Source organism: Dasypus novemcinctus, chromosome 3 (genome assembly GCF_030445035.2).
Source record: "Dasypus novemcinctus isolate mDasNov1 chromosome 3, mDasNov1.1.hap2, whole genome shotgun sequence".
NCBI classification, from domain to species: domain Eukaryota; kingdom Metazoa; phylum Chordata; class Mammalia; order Cingulata; family Dasypodidae; genus Dasypus; species Dasypus novemcinctus.
The window spans coordinates 2482976-2503801 of NC_080675.1; the positions used below are offsets into that span (position 1 = coordinate 2482976).

General features: G+C 47.7%; 1 protein-coding gene and 1 non-coding gene across 3 annotated transcripts; both read right to left on the reverse strand.

Moving 5' to 3' along the window:
* Positions 1 to 1938: 1938 nt before the first annotated feature.
* Positions 1939 to 10904, reverse strand: EIF5 (eukaryotic translation initiation factor 5). Of its 2 annotated transcripts, XM_058291209.2 has the most exons (12): positions 10647 to 10904; positions 10311 to 10523; positions 8922 to 9201; positions 8757 to 8838; positions 8292 to 8464; positions 7868 to 7979; positions 6967 to 7109; positions 6227 to 6385; positions 5792 to 5953; positions 5355 to 5519; positions 4854 to 4988; positions 1939 to 4241 (listed from the first exon to the last, which is right to left on the reverse strand). In XM_058291209.2, exons 3-12 carry the CDS (start codon positions 8991 to 8993, stop codon positions 4152 to 4154), a joined length of 1293 nt encoding a protein of 430 aa, XP_058147192.1. In that variant the 5' UTR covers positions 8994 to 9201; positions 10311 to 10523; positions 10647 to 10904; the 3' UTR covers positions 1939 to 4151. The 2 variants fall into 2 exon arrangements, with proteins under 2 accessions (XP_058147192.1, XP_058147198.1); XM_058291215.2 differs by lacking the exons at positions 10311 to 10523; positions 10647 to 10904 and adding an exon at positions 9641 to 9884.
* On the reverse strand, positions 7485 to 7610 carry LOC111764508 (small nucleolar RNA SNORA28). Its single transcript, XR_002797101.1, has one exon. It is a non-coding gene; the product is annotated as a small nucleolar RNA SNORA28 (small nucleolar RNA).
* Positions 10905 to 20826: the final 9922 nt, after the last annotated feature.

The window sequence follows — 20826 nt, forward strand, 5'->3', positions numbered from 1 at the left end:
GACACTAAACAAATGAAGTCAAAGAAATAAACATCTTTGATGAAGATGCCATGGATAAAAGTAACAATGCTATTGTATTTTTATGTTGTTATTCCAGTTTTTACTTCCTACAGGATGATAAGAAGCAAATGCATAAAATTATGATAAATGAATAGCTCTAGACTGAAGATATAAACAAGTAATTTGTGAGAACTACATAAAGATGGGGGCAGGGAAAGGGTGCAAGAATATATTGTGTATCAAAATTACAATGAGGGAAGCAGACTTGGCCCAGTGGATAGGGCGTCCGCCTAGCACACGGGAGGTTCAAGGTTCAAACCCAGGACCTCCTTGACCTGAGTGGAGCTGGCACATGCGCAGTGCCATGCAAGGGTGTCCCCCACATAGGGGAGCCCCACGCACAAAGAGTGTGCCCTGTCAGGAGAGCCACCCAGCGCAAAATAAAGTCCAGCCTGCCCAGGAATGGTGCCACACACATGGAGAGCCGATGCAGCAAGATGGCGCAACAAAGGGAGACACAGATTCTGGTGCCACGGTCACAGGACACACAGCGAATGGACAGAGAGCAGACAACGGGTGGGGGAGAGAAAAAAACCTACAACAATGAAATTAAGGTGATATGAAACATTGCTTGTTAGAAATTTAAGGTTAATTTCAAGGTCTATGGTAACTAGAATGAGACTAGAGACAATGGGAAGTTAAAGCGGCCATGTAGCATTTGGAGTGAATGGAAAGTTCTAGGAATGAAAGACACGCGACACTGTGCATGTGGTTAATCCCACTCAATAGCAAGCTCAGGAAGAGTTGGGATGGGAAGGTTTGTCATGTTTCCACAACAAAGAGAAACTGGAATAATTAAATGCAATACATGATATTGGAAGGGGTTTAACAAAAGGAGACTCAAAAGAACATCACTGGGATACAAAAACATTGGAATTAAAAAATGTAGGCTTTACATCAAAGTTAAATTTCAACTTGATAACTACACCTCAGGTGGTTACATAAAGGTGAATATCTCTGTTGTCAGAAAATGTACACAGTATAACACATGTTCAAGAGTACCACCTGTTCTCAAATGTTCAGAAAAGAAATATGGCAGAATGACAGAATTATACTGTGACATAGCAAGGAGAACTATATTACTATATTACTATATTATATTACTATACTATATTACTATATTAATGGAAATTGATGCCCAGTCATATTTGATTACTGTGAGGACAGAATGAGGCACAAAACATGAAAGACTCACATTTCCACTAGCAGGCTGAACTCTAAACAACTAATCTAGGTCTTCTGCTCTCTTGGGAAACAGATTTATCCAGGTGTAAGTTTTGGTGTCAAGGTCCTACCTGCCTTCTGAATAAAAGCACCTCAATCCTTTCAACTATCATAGCATGTTGACTTTTAGTACACTGAAATAAACAACTTGGGAGCTCTAGCCATCCCAAACTCTACCCAACTGCTCAATCTTCAGAGCTGGAAGTTCTGGATTACAGAGAAAACACCCCTTGCCTCTCTCTAATTTAGGATCCAAACTAGAACTATAGCCAACATCTGAATGAACTCATTTAGAAAGCTCTTTTTCCCATTTCCTCTTTCTTAGCTAGAAATATATAATATCTGCAATTACATACATATTCTCCACTTACAGCCTGGATTTCTGAGTGATCAACGATCATGATTTCAAACTAGAGCTATTCATGTAAATATTATCAGTCCGCAGTCAACGCTGAGTTATAGAACAAGAGCATAAGATCACCAAACTCAAGGAAAATCAGTTAAGTTACCCAGTGACATAAGCAACGTGGTCTTTGGGTAGAACACAAGGAAACACCCAACAAAGACAGCAGCTACAAAACAGGGCAGATTCCAATACCTTCATGTTATAAATCTAAAACTTTAAAATTTTAATATCAAAGCAAAGACAAAATATAATTTTAACATTGTTTTAATCAAGTAACATACTCGTTTGAGAAACAGGTTATTTTTAAGACAGCTGAATAGAGCAAAGTGAAGGATTACTCTATTAGGAAATCCTCTGTGAATAAAATTCAGGTTATCAATTTTAATTTCATGGGAAGTTTGGCACCAGACTGAACCAACACTGGTCAAAGCCAATAATTTTTTCTTTAGCGTTTAGAAGCCCTGAACATTTTTTCCTTCAGACTAAAAGAAAAGCTCTGTAACAGAATCTCATTAGCTTGACCCTGGGTAATTTGAGAAAAATTTAGTCTAGGCTACCGGTTATCCCCTATGTAACTTCGGTTAATTCAAGTAAACTGGTACTGCCTTCTAAGAACTTGAAACCTAGGTGAGATGTGAATTTGCGGAAACTATCTTTGGTGCGACAATGCACATTCCCTCCGGGGTTCAGCCCCCCACTCTTGTCTCACCAGATTCTCTCAAAAGGCAGCTAGAGATCAATTCCTATTTCTCCATTAAGACTGCTAGGTTTCAATTCCTTAAAACATCAAACTAACAAGGTTTTATTCTATCAAACATTTGTATAATTTCAATGTGAAAATTGTTTACATACATTTGTTAAGGTCTCATTAAAATCTGTGAGATGGGTCACAAAGGACTGAGAGTCAAGAGAGGTGAGTGATAGAAACCAGTGCTCCAGACAACAAAACGAGCTCTATGGATTCTTGATTCCCACAATGCACTCTTTATGGAAAGGGACAAATGCACGAAGTTTTTACCTTGAAAAAGATCATTATTAAGATATAGTCAGAACCCATATTAAGTGACTTTAGGTAACAGGGGCAAGGAATTTACAAGGTAGTTATTAAAGTGTCCGAATCAAAAGCCCTGGATGAGCAAGGTCAGACTCTGGTCAACTGCACCCAGTGACCATCACACAGATTTCTTGGGTATCTGGCTATATTCAATGTGAAGTAAAAAATATCCCAAGTCTTACACCGAAATATAGGCTCTGACTTAGAAGTACGCTTTTAGCTAATTTTCTTTTGCTTCAAATAAGACATTAAAAAAAAAAAAAATCAAGTTTGAGACATAGTAACAGTTATTTTGGCAAGATAGCAACCAAAATCTAAAAAGCAGAAATTTTTATGTCCAAATGTAAAGAGGCATTAAAAGAACCATAATATCAAGAGAAAAAACATAGTAAACAAAAGATGGAGTCTGTCTAAACATCTTGAAATTATAATCTAAATCATAAAGGGATAAACTGAAAAAATTATGCTCAGTTTTTGCTAGGGATTAAGTGCACCTTTTCCTGCTTCCCCCAAACAAAATCACAGAGCTTGCTATGTAATCATACACCCAAATCTGAGTTTTCTCTTGGTACAAAACTATAGCTACATACACAGAAAATGCTCATTTGTTAATGTAATAACTTCCCTGGCTCTTCCAACGTGCAATGCACATGACCTCCAAGACAATTTGGGGCAAATACACACAAAGTGAAAATCAGAATGAAACAAAAAACACTGAAGTTTCAAAACCTGCTCTTAAAATTATTAATAGGACACTCAAGATCATTTTTACATCTCAGTTAAGATAAAGATCTTGCACTTCCATTTAATCATCAGTCCACCCACCCTGGCATAATTAGAATGTACATTACCATATGCCAATATAAGGGACTAGAGAGAAAACTTAAAAACAAACTACACCCGTGAATGGCTGAATAAAGTAATTAATTACAATAAGTTTAGGTCTATATTCTGCTGAAGACCATTTTGGAGTCTCAGTCAGCATCTAACAGCATCATTATCTAATAGGCTCCAAGAATCTTATCAGGTTAAGTGATCGTGCAACAGATTATAAAAAGGAGCCAATTATTTCAGCCTAAGTCATTCAGAGCCAAAAATCTGAAGAATGACCAAAACAAATCTTTATTTTTTTTTTATAACTGTATAAATGTGATCCATGTGTCCACGACTAGTTTTTCAAAAAGAAACATGCTATGAATAAGCAAACTACATTTGCCCACTATGTGTATGGACTCCCTAGATGTCTCATTGGGCTGAATTACAGACCACTCACAGTAAAACATTTTTAGTATAAAGTGTAGCATGATGTTAAACCATTTTAGCTTTTGCACATACATGTTGCACTTCCAGCTGATAATGCAGAATATTTGCAGTATTACACTGTTAAGCTAGGTTGCATCCATCACTTTAAATGGCATCAATATCAATGTCATCATCCTTGTTGTCCGACTTCACAGTTTCAACTTTAGGTACACTGGCAGTCTTCGAATACACCACCTGACAAAATAAAATTTTTACTGGTTGTAGACCTTTATCCCAACAAATGTGCTTATAAAACAATAATACACTTCAAGGGAAACGGACTTGGCCCAGTGGTTAGGGCGTCTGTCTACCACATGGGAGGTCCGTGGTTCAAACCCCGGGCCTCCTTGACCCGTGTGCAGCTGGCCCATGCGCGGTGCTGATGCGCGCAAGGAGTGCCGTGCCACGCAGGGGTGTCCCCCGCGTAGGGGAGCCCCATGCACAAGGAAGTGCGCCCCGTAAGGAGAGCTGCCCAGCGCGAAAGAAAGTGCAGCCTGCCCAGGAATGGGGCCGCCCACACTTTCCATGCGGCTGATGGCTGACAACAACAGAAGCAGACAAAGAAACAAGATGCAGCAAATAGACACAGAGAACAGACAACTGGGGGGGGAGGGGAATTAATTAAATAAATCTTAAAACAAAACAAAACACAATAATACACTTCAAATGGTCTAGAAGGAGAAAATACTGCCCAGCTGCAACAATCATTCCTAACTTTTACCAGACCTGCCATTTTGTATAACATAACAGACCACATACCTTTTAGTTTTCAGGACACCCATTGCTAGCACTCTCCCCAGCATTTACCTCAATGTTCTCGTCTTCATCTTCCTCTTCACCCCCAGAAGATTCCTCCTCTGCTTCCTTCAACCATTTTATAAATGGTTCTGCTTTGACACGAATCTCTTTGGCAAGTTCTTTTGAGACATACTTCTTAGAGGCCTAAAAAATGTTCAGTAAAATTTTCTTAGTTTGAAAAATTTGCAGAACACTTTACTTGAGGTTATTTATATAATCTATTATACTGAGTTCTCTTAGGGGACTGGGTCACATTCTAATAATCTACACTCAACAGAGAACACTTCTGCAAACATATTAAGCTAAGCAGTTTTTTTGGTAATGTCTAGAAGGCTGACATGGTGGAAATCATTCACAAGTTATACCAGTCAAGCACAGGAACTGCACACTAATATAGAGAATAGGAACTAGATATAAGTAACTATTCATCTTTTAATAACCAAAAGAACTGTTAACAGCTCTTGGTCTTCATACTCTTGAAATGGAAGAGTCCATTTATGTATTCCTTACCTTTTCTGACCAGCTGATGATGACCTCTTCTTCTAAAAGGTCTGCATCATACATCTCCTTCAGGATGTGTGGAATCTTGGAGATGAGCTGAGCTTGATGCATGGCTACCACACACTCCAAACCATGAAGAAGGTACCGCTGAGCCTTTTTGTTGTTATGACAAAACTGCAAATAAACATCCTGGCATTAACAAGCTTTTTCTAGATGTTTAGGCTAACTACTCCCATATTCGTAGTTACAAGAAGTCAAATGCATAAAGATCCTCTATCACTTTTTAAGGGCCCAAAGGCAGCACTTTTCAGATTCCCACATGTTCGAGACCAAGGTGAAAGGTAGACCAATTAGCTCCATTATCAAGATGAGAGAACGAGCAAGAGATTAGAGCCCTGTACCCAAGGCCACACAGCTCTAATCTCATTTATAAGTAATTTGCTTACTCTTAGGAAATGGCGCCTATACTTCTTAATTTGCTCCCTTATTTTCTCATTAAAAAGAACTTCAGTCAAAACCAGAGGGCCCATGGCTTTTACATCCAGTCTTTCTGCTTCAGCAACAATTTCTTTGTCAGACGAATCAATAATACCCTCTTCTTTCTTTTTCTGCAAATAAAAGGAAACAATTTAGTGAGATGGAGGCACACTTTGCTAGGCTTTGGAGGCCCTACTTTCATGAATTTTTTTCCCTACCAAATCCTTAACAGTTCTATAACTTCTCAATTACAAACATAGCACCTGGCTCAAAAATGTTCCTTGAATGAACAAAGAAGAGTTACTTATCAGCAAACAAGTTAGAGTAACAGCTATCTAATAAAAAAACAAAGTTGACCTAAAATGATTTACAGACCAAGAAAATGTATACCTAAATACTCTTACCTTAACAAAATCAAACAGGATGTTGACCCGTTCTTCAACCGTCCTTTCCAAATCATCACTGAGCGTCAAAACTTTGGCATGGTCACTGATTTCATCCATTCTGCGCCTTTGAGCTTCCTCAGTAGTATCTTCCCCCCAGTCATCATCTTCTTCCTCTTCCTATTTACAAAAACAAAAATACTTAGACCCACACAAAGTCAATTAGAAAACAGGTCACCAGGGGTGGGGCAGAGATATGGAATGGGAAGTTTAAAACTTAAAATGCAGTGTTCTTATTTGGAACGATGGGAATATTTTGGTAATGGATAGTGGTAATGGTAGCACACTGTGAATGTAATTAATAGCACTGAAATATATATCTAAATATGATTAAAGGGAAAATGTTAGGTTGTATATATGATAACAAGAATTTTAAAAAAAATCTATGGAATGATATTACACAAACAGGGACCACTAAGAGTGAAATCACGGACTTTATCAATTGAAACAAATGTTCCACACCAATACAAGGTGTGTGGGGCGGTGTATCGGAATCCTTTATTTTATGCATGACTGCTTGGTAAACCCACAAATTCACTAGTAAAAAAAATAAAAAATAAATTGGGTTCACCTTAATTCATGCAACCAACAAACCTGGAATCCAAAATACTATGTTTAATGTTCCACTGATGGTTAGTTTCATCATTTCTGCCCATCTCAACTCAATGTCATAACATTTCACACAGTCTCAGAGCACTCACCACAGCATGTGGAGGAGGACTGATTTCATTTGGTGGTGGTGGTGGTGGCGTCTCACTGCTGGATACGGAGCCATTTTCCTTGTCTTTGCCCTTCCTATTTTTCTTTTCCTTTTCTTTCTTTCCTGTACCACTGTCACTATTCTCTACAGAGAAACAGAAATTTAATCCCATATCTTACCTTCTCATTGTTCACAAGGAATACCCTATCTATATTCCCTTCCCTGCTTTTAAAGAGTCCAATGACTGCTATGGAGTCTTTCCTTCAGAAAACCCCAAAATTCTAAGGGGCTTTATAGATCAAATTCATCTACCATATTTTGTCAATAAGAAACTCAAGCATTTCCTGTTTTTTCTCTTTATTATGTAATCATCTAAGTATTTCTAATATGCCACTGCTGGGCAAAATTCAAGAGGTGATGCCTCAAAGAGCAGGCAGTACTGACCCTTTGTCCCTCCCCTCCATCCCTCCCTCATGAACTTAAGCCAAATCTCAACTAGGTTTTATCCAACAAATTTAAGCTGTTTAAGTCTATATAATGGTTTATCTCACGGAAGAGAGAACACCAGAATAGGTTAGACTTTCTTGCTATAGCAAGCGGAAATTGTGCCAGACGGTTTCCATCATCTGCCACAGAGTGTTGCTTGCACTCTGTTGCTAAGCTCTCTCTATATAAGACAGTATTCCACAATTCAGAGGTGCATCCTTTGCTTGCTGTGACCCCATCACTATCTACTTTACAATACCTTATTTAACCCATTCTAAAATAACTGGTCTTAAAAATGGTACTTAATGAAGAGCATTAGTCTTAGATACAAGAATTTAAAAATTCTCTAGCAACAAACAAACTTCCATTTGGTTTCCACCAATTAGTTTTTATCGTAGTTCATCGTTAAGACTTACCAGGTGGATTTTTGAGAATGAACGTGCAGAGTTTATGATGTGTGTCAAGCATGCCTCGATAGCCACAGGCTTTACAAGAATTACCTATTGTTTGCTTCTTTGGGTTGACATGCTGCCAAAAAAATAAAAACAAGTATGTCATCCATAATGTGTTATAAAATTTCTACTTTGAAGATCAAAGCATGAAAATATTTAACCCTCAGAAAATCTTTTATACAAAAGTTATTCTCATAAAGTGAACAAAAACCCAATATGGAAATATTGCCAATATTTGGTTTTGTGTTTTTTTTTTCCAATTAAGACTGCTCTACCATCTCAAAAAAACAATTTCCAGAATTATCACAGGACTGATTATAAAAGCATCACAGAAGACTTTTTTTTTCCTTTCAAATTAATTGACCAAAAACTTCTCAAAGATACTCACCAGATCTGTTTCAGGATTCTCACACTCAGGACAGAGAACAAATTTTTTAATGAATCCATCCAACATGTCTTGCAGCTTATTCGCCTCATGAGATCCATTGACAATGTAACGGTCATTCTTAACATCAAACTGGGTCTGTGCGCCCAGCTCACAACCAAAATATTTGGTGGGATCTATGGGGGGAGGGGGGTGTTTCACTTCATTACAATTAACCAAATTAAGCTTTAGCTATCTCCCCACATTTACCCAAGTACCATGATGTTTTTAAGTTATTATGTTAAAAAAAAAAAAGTGCTGCCAGGGTAGGTTTGCATGCTAATGAAAACCAACAAATGCAGTCTTGGAAAGTTTCACTTAATCCATAAGCTAACAAACATACTTTTTAGGCAAAATTGCATAATAAAGACCATTAAGACTATGATTAATAACATGCCTTTTTAGACTTCTCCAAAACGTACTACTTACACGTTGGAGGCCGATTAAGTGCCTTTGCAACGTCAACCATGTTGACTATAACTGTCTTGATTCCATTTCCTTTGCCCTCAACCTAAAGGAAATAAGAGTTTTAATTGTGCACTGTCTAACCCGTGAGATGCACTCTTTTAAAAAGTATACAGACACAAGAATTACCTTGGCAATCAGACGGGGCATCTTGTAGCGATAGAACTGGTCTGACACGCTGCGGTTGACGTTGACAGACATTTTGGCTTATTAGTGGCTTTATCAATAAGATGAAGAGATCTTTGATTGCAACTTTTTGGTATCTTCTGTCTGGAGAAGAAGGGATGACATAAACGACTGCAAGAGTTCTCGGTCTCTGACATGAAAAAATTTTCGCCACTGAGGCTGTAAGCGTCTTGCTTGTATGCTATGTTTCCCCAATACAGGTACCAATGGCTGCGCAACAGCTCTGAAAAAAAGGAAAACACAAAAATTCCCAAGTTTAGACGTGATTCCTGCACAGAAACACCTCCCTTCGCACCATGTTTACCTGTGTGTAACCCTATGTAAAAAAGCACCCTGTGTGCTGAACAGCGATTATTCTCACACAACAGCATACCTGTAGGAGCATAAAAAGCTTCCATTTTCGTTAAAAAGTGACTCTGGGTAAGAAAAGGTCGGATTAAACCACCACCACTCATCACCAAAATGCTTTGTTGCAGCTGCTGTGGGTTTATATCAAAACTTAACCAGCGGGTGAAGGTTTCCTTCTGTGGAGTGACTATTTTAACAACTTCCTTAAAGAAGCAGTCCCTTCCTTCCCCGAACCAAGCCTGCATAAACCGGAAAATGGTGGAATTGTTCTCGACCAACGCTTGAAGATGTTAACTTCGGCAACCACTGCTTACTTTCAAGAACCACTCGGCAACATAACCCATTTCTCTCCTTGGAGGAGGCATTCACTGCGGGTGGAGGAGCGCGCAGACCCCGCCTGGCTCGAGCGTCCCCGCTGCTTCCTCTCGGGCGAGCAGTCCGGGTGAGCAACCTCCGCGCTGGCCCCCAAGGCTACCCCAATTACCGCCGTGCGGCCGAAACGCTGTCCCAGGCCGACCCGGCGAGCCGCCGCCGAGTTCTTCTCCCCCGCCCCGCAGCGGTCTCGGGGGGGGGGGGGGGGGGGGGCGGCCCCCGCTCGCGCCGGCCCCTGCGGCACCAGGGCGCGGGAAGGAAGCGGACGGGGCCGGGCCGGGGGCGCCGGGCCCCGTCCCCACCCCCGGCGGCGATGACTCACAAATGCAGCACTCCGGCTCTGAGTCAGCGCCGGCGGCGGGCCCGCGCGGCGCGCTCCCGCGGGGGAGGGCAGGCGGGGGCGGGGGGAGGGCAGGCGGGGGCGGGGCGGGGGCGGCGGCGCGGGCGGGGAGGGGACGCGGGGAGGGGACGCGAGCCGGCCCCGCCGCCGCCCCCGCCTCGCCCCCGCCGCCCGGCCGCCCGAAACTGCGCCACACGCCGGGCCGGGGTCACGCGGCGGCCGCCGCCATCTTGTGCGGCCGCCATCTCCCCGCCGCCGGCCCCGCGACTCACCGTTTTCGTCAAATAAAGACATAAACCCAACGCTGCTCGCCCGGGACTGGGATGAAGTGAGGCGCGTTATCAACCCGAGTCCGAGGAGGCGGCGGAGGAGCAGGCAGAGGCGCGCGGAGGAGCGGCCGGGCCAGGTGCCGCCGCCGAGCAGCGGGGAGGGGCTGTCCCAGCGACGTCCGCGGTCCACACCCGTCAGCGCCCGGAGCCGGCGACCTGGACGCGGGAGACACGGCGCCGTGAGCTCTCGGGTCGCCTTCCCCGCCAGCCAGCGGCCCGCGGCGGCGGAGGGCGGGGAGGGCAGGGGGCGCGGGGCCTCCGCCCCTCCACCGGACTCACCTCTGGAATGTTCTCGCTCTGTCTGAACAACGCCGCGGCCGCGCTCAAGCTACCCTCGGCCCCAGCGCCCGCCCCCCGCACCAGGCCGCGCAGCCCATTGGCCCGAGGCCCGCCCGAGCTCGCCCGTCACTGGCCGGCGTGCCGCGTCAATCGCGCCTGGCCCCGCCCCCTCGGCTTCCCAAGGCTCCAGTCGCGGCCTCAGCCCGCCTCCAGTCCCGGGTCCCGGCTTCCTTCCCTTACCCGACCCCTACCTCTCCCAGAAACCTTTGCGGCCCGGGTCTCGCGATAGCAGTCGAGGCGGGGCGCGGGGCCGCGCTTTGTCGGTTTGGTCAGCCCAGGGACAATATGGCGGTTGGCCGCCCTCCCCCGCCGGTCCTGGTCGCTTGGCCCCGTCGCGGGTAGCGCTGAGAGCCTTCAGAGCCTGTCCCGAGGCCCGGGAAGAGGGGCGCTCGGGTTCTCCCCGCGCACTAATTTGGGGCAGCTTGCTTTTGCCCTTTGCTTCCCCCGTGGACGCCCGATGTCGGGCGTCGTTCTTCCTCCCGGTTCGTCTTGGGAAGGGAACCTAGGCCGGAGCAGTGGCGGCGTGGCCGTGACTTGGGACCCCGCCCTCCGCGGCCGTGCTCTCACGGTCACGTTCGTGGCTCCGCTCTTTCTAGAGAAAACAAATTAGCTTGGAACTCGGCGCCTCAGAGGTGCTTCGGCCTCTTCTATCTGGGGCTCTGCCGTTACTTCTCCGCCTTCCCTCTCAGTCAAGCCTGGGAGCGCTCAGGCGTCCCGCAAGCACGGCTGGCGAAACGCCCTTTCTGCTCTAGGCTGAAAAGCACCCGCTTCTTAGTGCTACGCTATCACTTTGCTCAAAATAAGCATCGCACGGGGTTCCCTTTCTTTGGAGCCACCTCTCCAGTCATAAACTATGAATTCCTTGCAGGGCAAAGCGGATCACAAAGCAGGTGTTCCTAATGAAGATAGTGTATTCCGTTGGAAGTGACTATTAAGAGGGAACCTTTCACATTTTACTTAGAGGTTATTGTGGAAGTTCTCCCATTCTTTCAGAAACTTTTTTTTTTCAGATTTTTTTTTTCAGATTTTGCATAAAAGTTTACACTGAGATTTTGCTATGTAAAATCAGGACCAGTGTCCCACCCTGAAATGCGAAGACCTGCTTGACTGCCACAGAAAAAGAGTAGTTAGTTGGTTCTGATCTGCTGTGCTGTAGTCTCTAAAGAGGATGTCTAACAAAGATCCTTGAGGGGCCGAAGTGAGTTTTATTCCTGGTCTGAACAAGCTAGATGTTGAGGGCAGGATGACGTAGATAAGAGGCTTCACGTGGTGTTAGGCAAGTTGAACTTGCACAAGGGTTAGAAGAACTGGAAAAGTTTGTTGATTTTTATCAAGTTCAAGATTACTCTTCCATTACTTAAAAGCTTTTCAATCATTTAAAGGTTGACAGCCTCAATGAGGAGAATTAATCAAAGGGATGATCCAGAATTGAGAAATGCAATTGTGTCCTTCACCACGGGGCTTTTGTTATGGATGGGTGTACAATTACATAAACCAAATAAATGCAGCCGAGCTTTATGGCTTCCAGGCTTTCCATCGGTTGGTGGCACTAGAAATGTGGGTCTCAGGCATGCTGTTTCTGTTTCACAGTGGAGCATGACTTAGCAGTATAGAAACATTTGAGTTTTGCATGGCTGCACACAAATGACATTATTTTAGAAACTCGTAGGAAAATCGGCATGAAACTATTCTGAGGTAAGAGGCCTGCCTCGTCAGAAAAAGTTTTTAGTGACTAAAAATATAGAGTGATAAATTTTTTTAGTAGGTGTCTGATGACCTGATTTTTTTTTTTTTTAATTAGGGAAGTTTGTACTAATTTTAACTTGAAATTTTGGCATTGGTACCACTTATTTGTATATAATCTTGGAAATTACTCTTAGGCCATTGAATGCTTATCCTTTCCTAGGAATTTGCTGAGTCCTTTAAATCCATTCTTATTTACTTCATAAACCCTATAAGGAATTGTTATTCCTATTTTACAAATGAGCAAAAAGGCACGGTGGAAAAAAACGAAGCAACTTGCAACTTATCTGAGCTCATATACCTGGGAAGTAGCCAAGCTAGGATTTCAACCCAGATCTGCCTGATTCCAAAGCCTGTTCACTTAACCATTGTGGGCACAACCTCTCCAAATAAATGAAAGAAAAGAAAACTGGACACTTTACTTTGCAATCCCATTCAATTCTCTAACAATTATGCGAGGGGGTGTTATTATGCTGTTTACAGGTGAGGCAAGAGACGCGGGAAGGGTGAATAATTCACCCAGAGCCACCTGTCTAATAGCTGGCGGAGCAGTGTTTGAACTCCAGCTTGTTTGACGCCAAGCTCGTTGCTCAATCTCGCTCCTGTGTGGGAGCTCGCCTCGCTCGGCTGCGCTCTCTCCCCCCGCCAGGTGCTCACAGTCTGCTGAAGAATGGACACCTGGTGCTTAGGAAATCCTTGTTGAATGAGTGCAGGAACGAGGTCTTTCAGCACATGCCCTGGGTGGCAGTCGTGAATAACTGCTGGAGAGGTAAATTAAATTCATAAATTGACCTGGTGTTTGAGCTGCCAGTGTTCTTGGGAGTTCATCTCAGGTGAATCAGTCCCACTGAGCAAGACGAATTCTGTGTCCATGGAGAAGCCTGTGTTTCTGCACCTCCGCGCCGAAGACAGTGGTGGGCCCTTGGGGTGTCTGGTTGGCCCGCTGGCCGCCTTCTGTGACATCCGTCTCCGTGGGCTTTAAGCCGAGGGCGTTCTCTAAGCCATACGCTGGTAGTTAAGGTCCCTCACCTTCTGGCAGATGAGCTACGGGGCACCTGGCTCACTCCTCTTCTTGCACTAGCATGTCCCAGTGGTCTGCATAGAGCAGGGCTTCAGAGCTTCTGGAAGGGACCTGAAGCTTATCTGGTGGGTGCAAGACGGTCAAGGGCGCGGCTGGCCCTGGGGCTCTTGGCCTCAGCCCTGGTAATCAGGTGCGTGCACAGAGATAAACATTTCCGAGTGCCAGGCAGCAAGGACACAGGCCCGCAGCGGGCACATGTAAATAAGCCCTGTAGCACCCGGCCAGCACCCAGCAGGGGAAATCTCTGACCCTCGGGGCGGGATGTCTTCCCACACCCCAAAACTACTCCCCACCTCAATTTCACTCTCTCGTCCTTATCCGGCCGCCTAATTAAAGTGAAGCGGCTTGACCGCAGGGGACTCCTCCTGGAGAGCAAAAGAATGAGTGCCCCCAGGGCTGGGTGCCCCCCGGTTCCGAAGGGGGTGGGGGCAGGAAGCAGAGGGGCTGCCGAGGAGGCAGCCGGCGTCCAGGCAGGGCTGGAGAGCCTGAAGCGCTGTGCTCCTGGCCAGAAGCCGCCTTGTAGCGTTCTTTCCTGGAAGGCGAGAAAACAGTGCAGAGCGGCGCCCCTTTCTCCTCGCCTGGGTCCCGCACAGTCACGGTTTCCCCTCCGCCACCGCACCGGGGACCCCCGGCCGCGCCAGCACCCGCTCGGCCGGTCTTGCTCTCCTCAGGGCCTGTCTTCAAGGGGCTGGCACTGCAGCTCCCGGGCCGAACTCTCCCCAGCAGGACTCCAGGCCCACGGGAAGGGCATTTGCTCGCACCCGGCGCCTTGCTGCGGGAAGACGGTGTGCCCTAGAAGGTGCTGGCAGCGGTCGCGGCGTGGCATGCGGCCAGTCTCGCCGTGGGAGACCTCGGGAGTCCTGCCCTCATTCCGGCCCCCATTTGCAAACCTCTGCCAGAGTCTTAACTTGTTCCAGCCTCTGCCATCCGCTGGCCTCTCTAGCTGAGAAGCCACCCGGTTAGGTCGATCAGGGAGGCCAGGGGAGGTGGTCAGCACCGACCCGCCACCAGGGACCCGCGCCTTAGGTTCTCAGTGCCAAATCGCTTGCCGCCGCCATGGCAGCGCGGTCATCTGGGCCTTGTTTTGCGTTCAGATGTCTCCAGCAGTGGCCTGGGCCGGAAGCCTGTCCCGCTGGCTGCACTGGGCACTGGCAGTGGTTCCCTTGGAGTTCTGACAGTGGCCCGGGTGCCGCGGCGCTGCTGGCCCGGGACCTCGCTTGGCCTTCGAGCTGCACATCGCACGCCTCTGCAATCCATGGGCCCGCCCCGGCAACAGGGTCCCACAGTCTTCTCTAGAGGCCCCCCAGGTGCCCTGACCCAGGCAGGCGGTCTGGACATGGAAGTGTGTCCAAACCACACAGAGCCTGCCACCGAGGGGCCACCACCAGGTCTAATGCTCCCGTCACGGGACTGGCTGCTGGGAGAGCTCGCTGTACCCTGCTCGAGCTCACTTAGGGATGTGGTGATGACACAGGTGACGTCCTCCCAGGGGCATCCTCACTCCTTGGGCAGGTGGCAAGGGCGGATGCTATGCCCCTTGTTTTCCTGGATGAGGAAACTGAGGCCCAGGGAGACCTTTTTTCTCCGGCTGGGGAGGCGGGCATCCTGACACCCAGTTTGGGGGCTCTTCCTCCCGTGAAGGGACTAGTTGTGCTACTTGGCATATCCACTTCTAGAAGTTTGCTTCTTTTCCTTAAGTTGGATTTTGATGGCTCTGATGCTTGTTTTGAGTCCCGTGGGTGCGTGGGAGGGCCAAGGGCTCGCCCCGGCGACTAAGAGCATCCAGGCGCCCTGCCTGTGCTGTCCCAGCCCCTCTGAGGCCATGTTTTCCTCCATGTCTCTGATTTCATGAATCAGCCGCTGTGCGTCCCGCTGGGGCTGGGCTGGATCCTGGCAGGGCCTCTGGGCAGCCAGAGGGGCTGCCTCTGGCTTGTAAGCTTTTGTTTGTGAGACAACATTTAAAAACTGGGAGGGAAGCGGATGTGGCTCAAGCAATTGGGCTCCCATCTGCCAAATGGGAGGTCCTGGGTTTGTTTCCCGGGGCCTCCTGGTGAAGGTGTGCTGGCCCGTGTGGCGAGCTGGTGTACCAGAAGAGACAAGGAGGAGAGACAGTGAGACACAACAAACCAGGGAGTGGAGGTGGTGCAAGTGCCTGAGCGCCTCTCTCCCACATCGGAGTTCCCAGGATCAGTTCCCGGTGCCTCCTAAAGAGAAGACAAGAAGAGAAAATGAGTAGATGCAGAGCAGACAGTGAGTGCAAACAACAAGGGGCGGGGGGCGGAATGAATAAGTAAAAATAAATCTTTTCAAAACAAAACGGGGAGATTTCACGTAAGAATTCCGATTTCTCTTGTTCCTGGTACAGTGGGACATAAGCCCATTAGCCGAGTGTCAGCTGTGGAAAGCCTGGAGGGGCATGAGTGTGCCCGGGAGGTGCTACCATGCCCCCACTGTCCACATTCAGCCAATATTTTACAGAAATTGAAGACATTAAAAAATACTCCAAACCAACATGGTCCTTGCTCACTATCTGCTTGGGAAGACGAGACCCCCCAAGTGCCCGCAGGCACCCACCTCCGCGTCCGGGGCAGCTCACGTTTATGGCTCACTCAAGCGAGCCGTGCGTGTCAATTCACTGAATTCCCATGCAGCCCTACGAGGTTGGCACCACCGCTCCTCCACTCTACAGGTGAGGAAACTGAGGCACAGGGCTGCCATCCCACTTGGCCAAGGTCTCGGGCAAATGAGTGGCAGAGCTGGTGTTTTCACGGAGGCCACGTGCCTGTTCTCCTCAGACCCTCCTTCCCGTGATGTGGAGAGACTCAAACCAGCCTTTCCTCAGCTGCCCTCACGAAACCAAGCGCTCACTTGTTTAGAACCATCTGAGAGGTGGGACGCTGGCCCGCGCTCTGGCGCCGTCACAGGGCTACCATGGGGGCTCAGCCGGGTGTGTAAAAGGTCTGCTGATTTCCTGACTCTGAAACTTCCATTTAGGTGAGATTCAGTGCACGTTCAGGGCCAGTTCCCTGCACCTCTGTGGTGGTCTCTAGGCGATGAAAGAACTGAACAGAAACCATAATGATGTGCTCTAACGAGCCCCTCTTCTGTGGCACTGTCTTGTCTAATGGGGCTAGCAGTCAGTTGGGACTGCTGCAGCGCAGAATTGTTAGCAAAAGGAGAAGGGGTTCGTTTCGAGTTTTCTGAAATTAGGTGTGAGCTATTTTGGTGTTCCTGGCATGGCACTTTGTGCTGTTAGACTTGGGAAGGGAAGCTCAGCTGTTCCGTGTCAGGCCCCCGGTGCTCAGAGCTCCTTTTTTTTTAGGTTAAGTCCGAGAGGCTGCCTGTGTGTTTGGGTGTCTCATGCAGAGGCCGTGTCAGGCCAGGACACTCTCGTTCCCTCCTCTCCTGCTAGATGTGTACAAAGGTCACGGCGATTTTCAACACACACACCTTGGCTGCCATAACATCCCTGTCGAAAATAAGCCCAACAGCACGAGTAGAAACCCAAGTAGGCTGAGCTCACCCTTCAGTGGGGTTTCAGTGGATCAAATGGAATCAAGACTGGAGGTGGAAGTCCCTGGGCCCCAGAGAGCAAGAGTCGTTGCGCAGGTCCCGTGGGAGCCAGGCCCGTGACAGCAGCGAGTGAAGAAACAGGCAGACGGTGGCCAGCCCGGGCGCCCCAGCGCGAAGGCGTCGCCCCCAGCCACAGAGCAGACCTCGCCCTGCAGGCCACACGCAGCTTTCAGGAGTTTGCTCTCGCTGGTGTGCTGCCGTTTGCGATCTGTGCTTCAGCGTGAGGGGCTCTTAGGATGTGGGGGGCCTTTTGGGCCCGGCCCCTAATTTCAGAGGAGGAAACCGTGCCCCCACATGTGGGCTCTCGGCCCAGCTCGCCTGGAATCGGGGGCTCCGGCGCCGTCAAGGCTCTCGTCCCTCTACTGCACTGTTGGCAAAAACGCTTTTTCCGCAGATGTAATTTTGTGTGTGTGGTTACATAACATGAAGTGTCCCGCTTTAATAATATTTGAGTGTACGATGAAATGAATGGCATTCACAGTGCTGTGCTGCCATCACCACCACCCGTGAGCAAAAGTTTTCCATCTCCCTTTCCCACTAGGCGGTAACTCCCCGCTCTCCACGCCCACCCCAGCCCTGGTAACCTCCAGTCTATTTTCTGCTTATTATTTGCTTAGTCTAGATATTTCCTATCAAGGCAATATGACATTTGTCTTTGCGCCTGGCTTATTTCACTCAGCATAATGATTTCAAGGTTCATCCATGTCAAAGCATGAATCAGAACTTCATTCCTTTTTATTGCTCTGTGATATTCCATTATACGGACCACATTTTTTGTGTTGTTTTGTTTATAGCAGCTTTATTCATAACTGCCCAAACCAGGAAGTAGCCAAGGTGTCCCTCAACAGGTGAGTGGACACACAAGCTGTGGGTCATCTACACAATGGAACATTATCCAATGATTAAAAGAGCTTTGAAGCCATGGTAAGGAAACTTAAATGCATGCATCTGTGTGAAAGAAGCCAGTCTGAAAAGTCTATGTACTGTATGATTCCAACTATATGACCTCTGGAAAACGTAAAACCATAAAGTCAGTAAAAAGATCAGCAGTCGCCAGGCATTCGGGGAGAGGAGGGCAGTGGGAAGAAGGGGAGCAGTGCAGGCTCATGACCCTGCAGGCTGCAGGTTGCCCACCCCCTCACTTAGTTATTTGGTAAAATAGTCGTAGAAATTAATGAGTCATTACTCTCAAAGCTAGTCACGATCTGCCTCACATTCATTGAAGCCAAGGCCTGTATCTTTAAGACTGTAAGCAGGGAAGCTGATGTGGCTCAGCTGATAGAGCGTCCGCCTACCACGTGGAGAGTCCAGGGTCCAAACCCAGGGCCTCCTGACCCATATGGTGAGCTGGCCCACACACAGTGCTGCTGTGTGCAAGGAGTGCCGTGCCACATGGGCGCACCTGCAAAGGGGAACCCCACGTGCAAGGAGTGCAACCCGCAAGGAGAGCCGTCCCGTGTGAAAAAAGCCCACCCAGGAGTGGTGCCGCACACGTGGAGAGCTGATGCAGCAAGATGAGGCAATAACAACAAAAAGATGCGGTTTCCCAGTGCCGCTGGATAATGCAAGCGGATGCAGAAGAACACAGAGCAAATGGACACAGAAAGCAGACAATGGGGGGAAGGGGAGAGAAATAAAGTCTTAATGAAAAAAAAGACTAAGCAAAATAACAAATGTGTAAAGTAAAACAAGAAAATTCTCCTCTTGCCAATAATCCCACCCTCTGGTGGACAGGCCACGTTTTGTTTATCCATCTGTCGATGGCCACTCGGGCTGTTCCCACCTCTTGGGGGTTGCGAGTGATGCTGCTGTGGACATGGGTATAGAGCTGTCCTCCGAGGTCCCTGTTTGCAGGTCTCTGGGGTATGTACCTAGAAGTGGGATTGCCGGGTCACGCAGTCATGTGTTTAACTTTTTGAATAACCGCCAAACTCTTTGCCACGATGGCTATGTACAGGGTTCTGATTAATCTGCATCCTTTCCAAAACTTTTTTTATTCTTTTTTTAAGTAATAGTCCTCCCAGTGGGTGTGAAATGTTATCTCTTTGTGGTTTTGATTTGCATTTCCCTCATGGCTAATGATGTTGAACGTCTTTGCATGTGCTTATTGGCCATACATTGTAATGCCTGTAATTCTTCTTTCTCCCAAGTTTGAATTAGAAGTTTTTTAAAAACATAGTTAAGTGAGTTTCCTCTCACTGCCCAGATCAAATCAGCCCTAGTACTTTTCCATTTTAATAATAGCTGCCAGTTTCTAACAAAATCCAACACTCAAAGTAGTAGAGGCAAGCAGACTTGGCTCAACGGTTAGAGCGTCTGCCTACCACATGGGAGGTCCACGGTTCAAACCCCAGGCCTCCTTGACCTGTGTGGAGCTGGCCCACGTGCAATGCTGATGCGCGCAAGGGGTGCTGTGCCAAGCAGGGGTGTCCTCTGCATAGGGGAGCCCCATGCGCAAGGAGTGCACCCTATAAGGAGAGCCACCCAGCATGAAAGAAAATTCAGCCTGTCCAGGAGTGGTGCTGCACACACAGAGACCTGATGCAGCAAGATGACGCAACAAAAAGAGACACAGATTCCCGGTGCCGCTGACAAGAATAGAAGTGGACACAGAACATGTAGCAAATGGACACAGAGAGCAGACAACTGGGGGGGGGGGGGAGGGGAGAGAAAAATAAAAAATAAATCTTTAAAAAAACCCTAAAAAAACAAAGTAGCAGAAATTTTGATATAACTGACATGCATACTAGCCTTTTTAAAATGAATTTTTTTGTTGTTATTTGGATTAAAATGCCAACAGAATTTATTTGTGAACGCTACTGTATCTCTGATTCTACTCACCTTCTATGCGATTTAACTTGTCTTGAGAAAGAGAGATTTTTCTTTGGCTTTCAGAATCTGACCATCTGCTGTGTGAGTTTAGATGATTTCAGTCCAGCTCCGGCCCAGGGGCTAGCACTCGCCCACCTGCAATGGAAAAGGCCTCTTCAGGCGTGTCCTGTCTGGCTAAAACACGTCTGTTGTTGTTGGAAGGTAAGGCTGCGGGCCCCTCAGGCCCTGCCTGCTGTCCTGCCCCGCATAGGTGACACCTTCCTCTGTTGTGCATAGGCAGCCCCTCCCAGCCACCCAAGGCCTTTGAGGTGGATCTGCCTTACCCAGTGCACCACCACCAAGCGAGGCCCTCAAGGGCATGTGTTCAGAGGTGGAGGGTGGGTGCTGGAAACTTCCATGTAAACTGACTGCTGCTCCCGCCAGGCGGGTGTGGGTTCTCGGCTCACCCAGCAGGGTCCAGACCTGCCTGGCTGCTCCACCTGGAGAGGTGGGCCCCCTGCATGCACCGCCTCCTGGGCACGTGCAGGAGCCCCTCCAGTAGTGGGGTTGGGGAGCCCCTGCGCCTGTGGGTCAGCGCAGCCTGTAGAGGTTTTGGAGAACACGGGCAGCCAAGGCCCGGGGTGGGGGTGGGCTCAGGCCTGAGGCGGTCAGCACAGGAGCTGCACGTGCTCAGCCCCCGCCAGGGAGCGGGTTCTGAAGCTCTTTCCACCTCTCAGACGTCAGAATCTTGCCACTTCAGAATCTTGCCACTGGCGGTTTTCTCTCTGGGTGAGCTGGGGTGACCAGCTCGGCCCCGTGCACCCAGGGTGTTCCCTGTTTCAGAACTGTGTCCCGGGAAGCCCCTCGGACACCCTGGGGAGGGTTTTACCCAAATAACTTGGAAAGAATGAT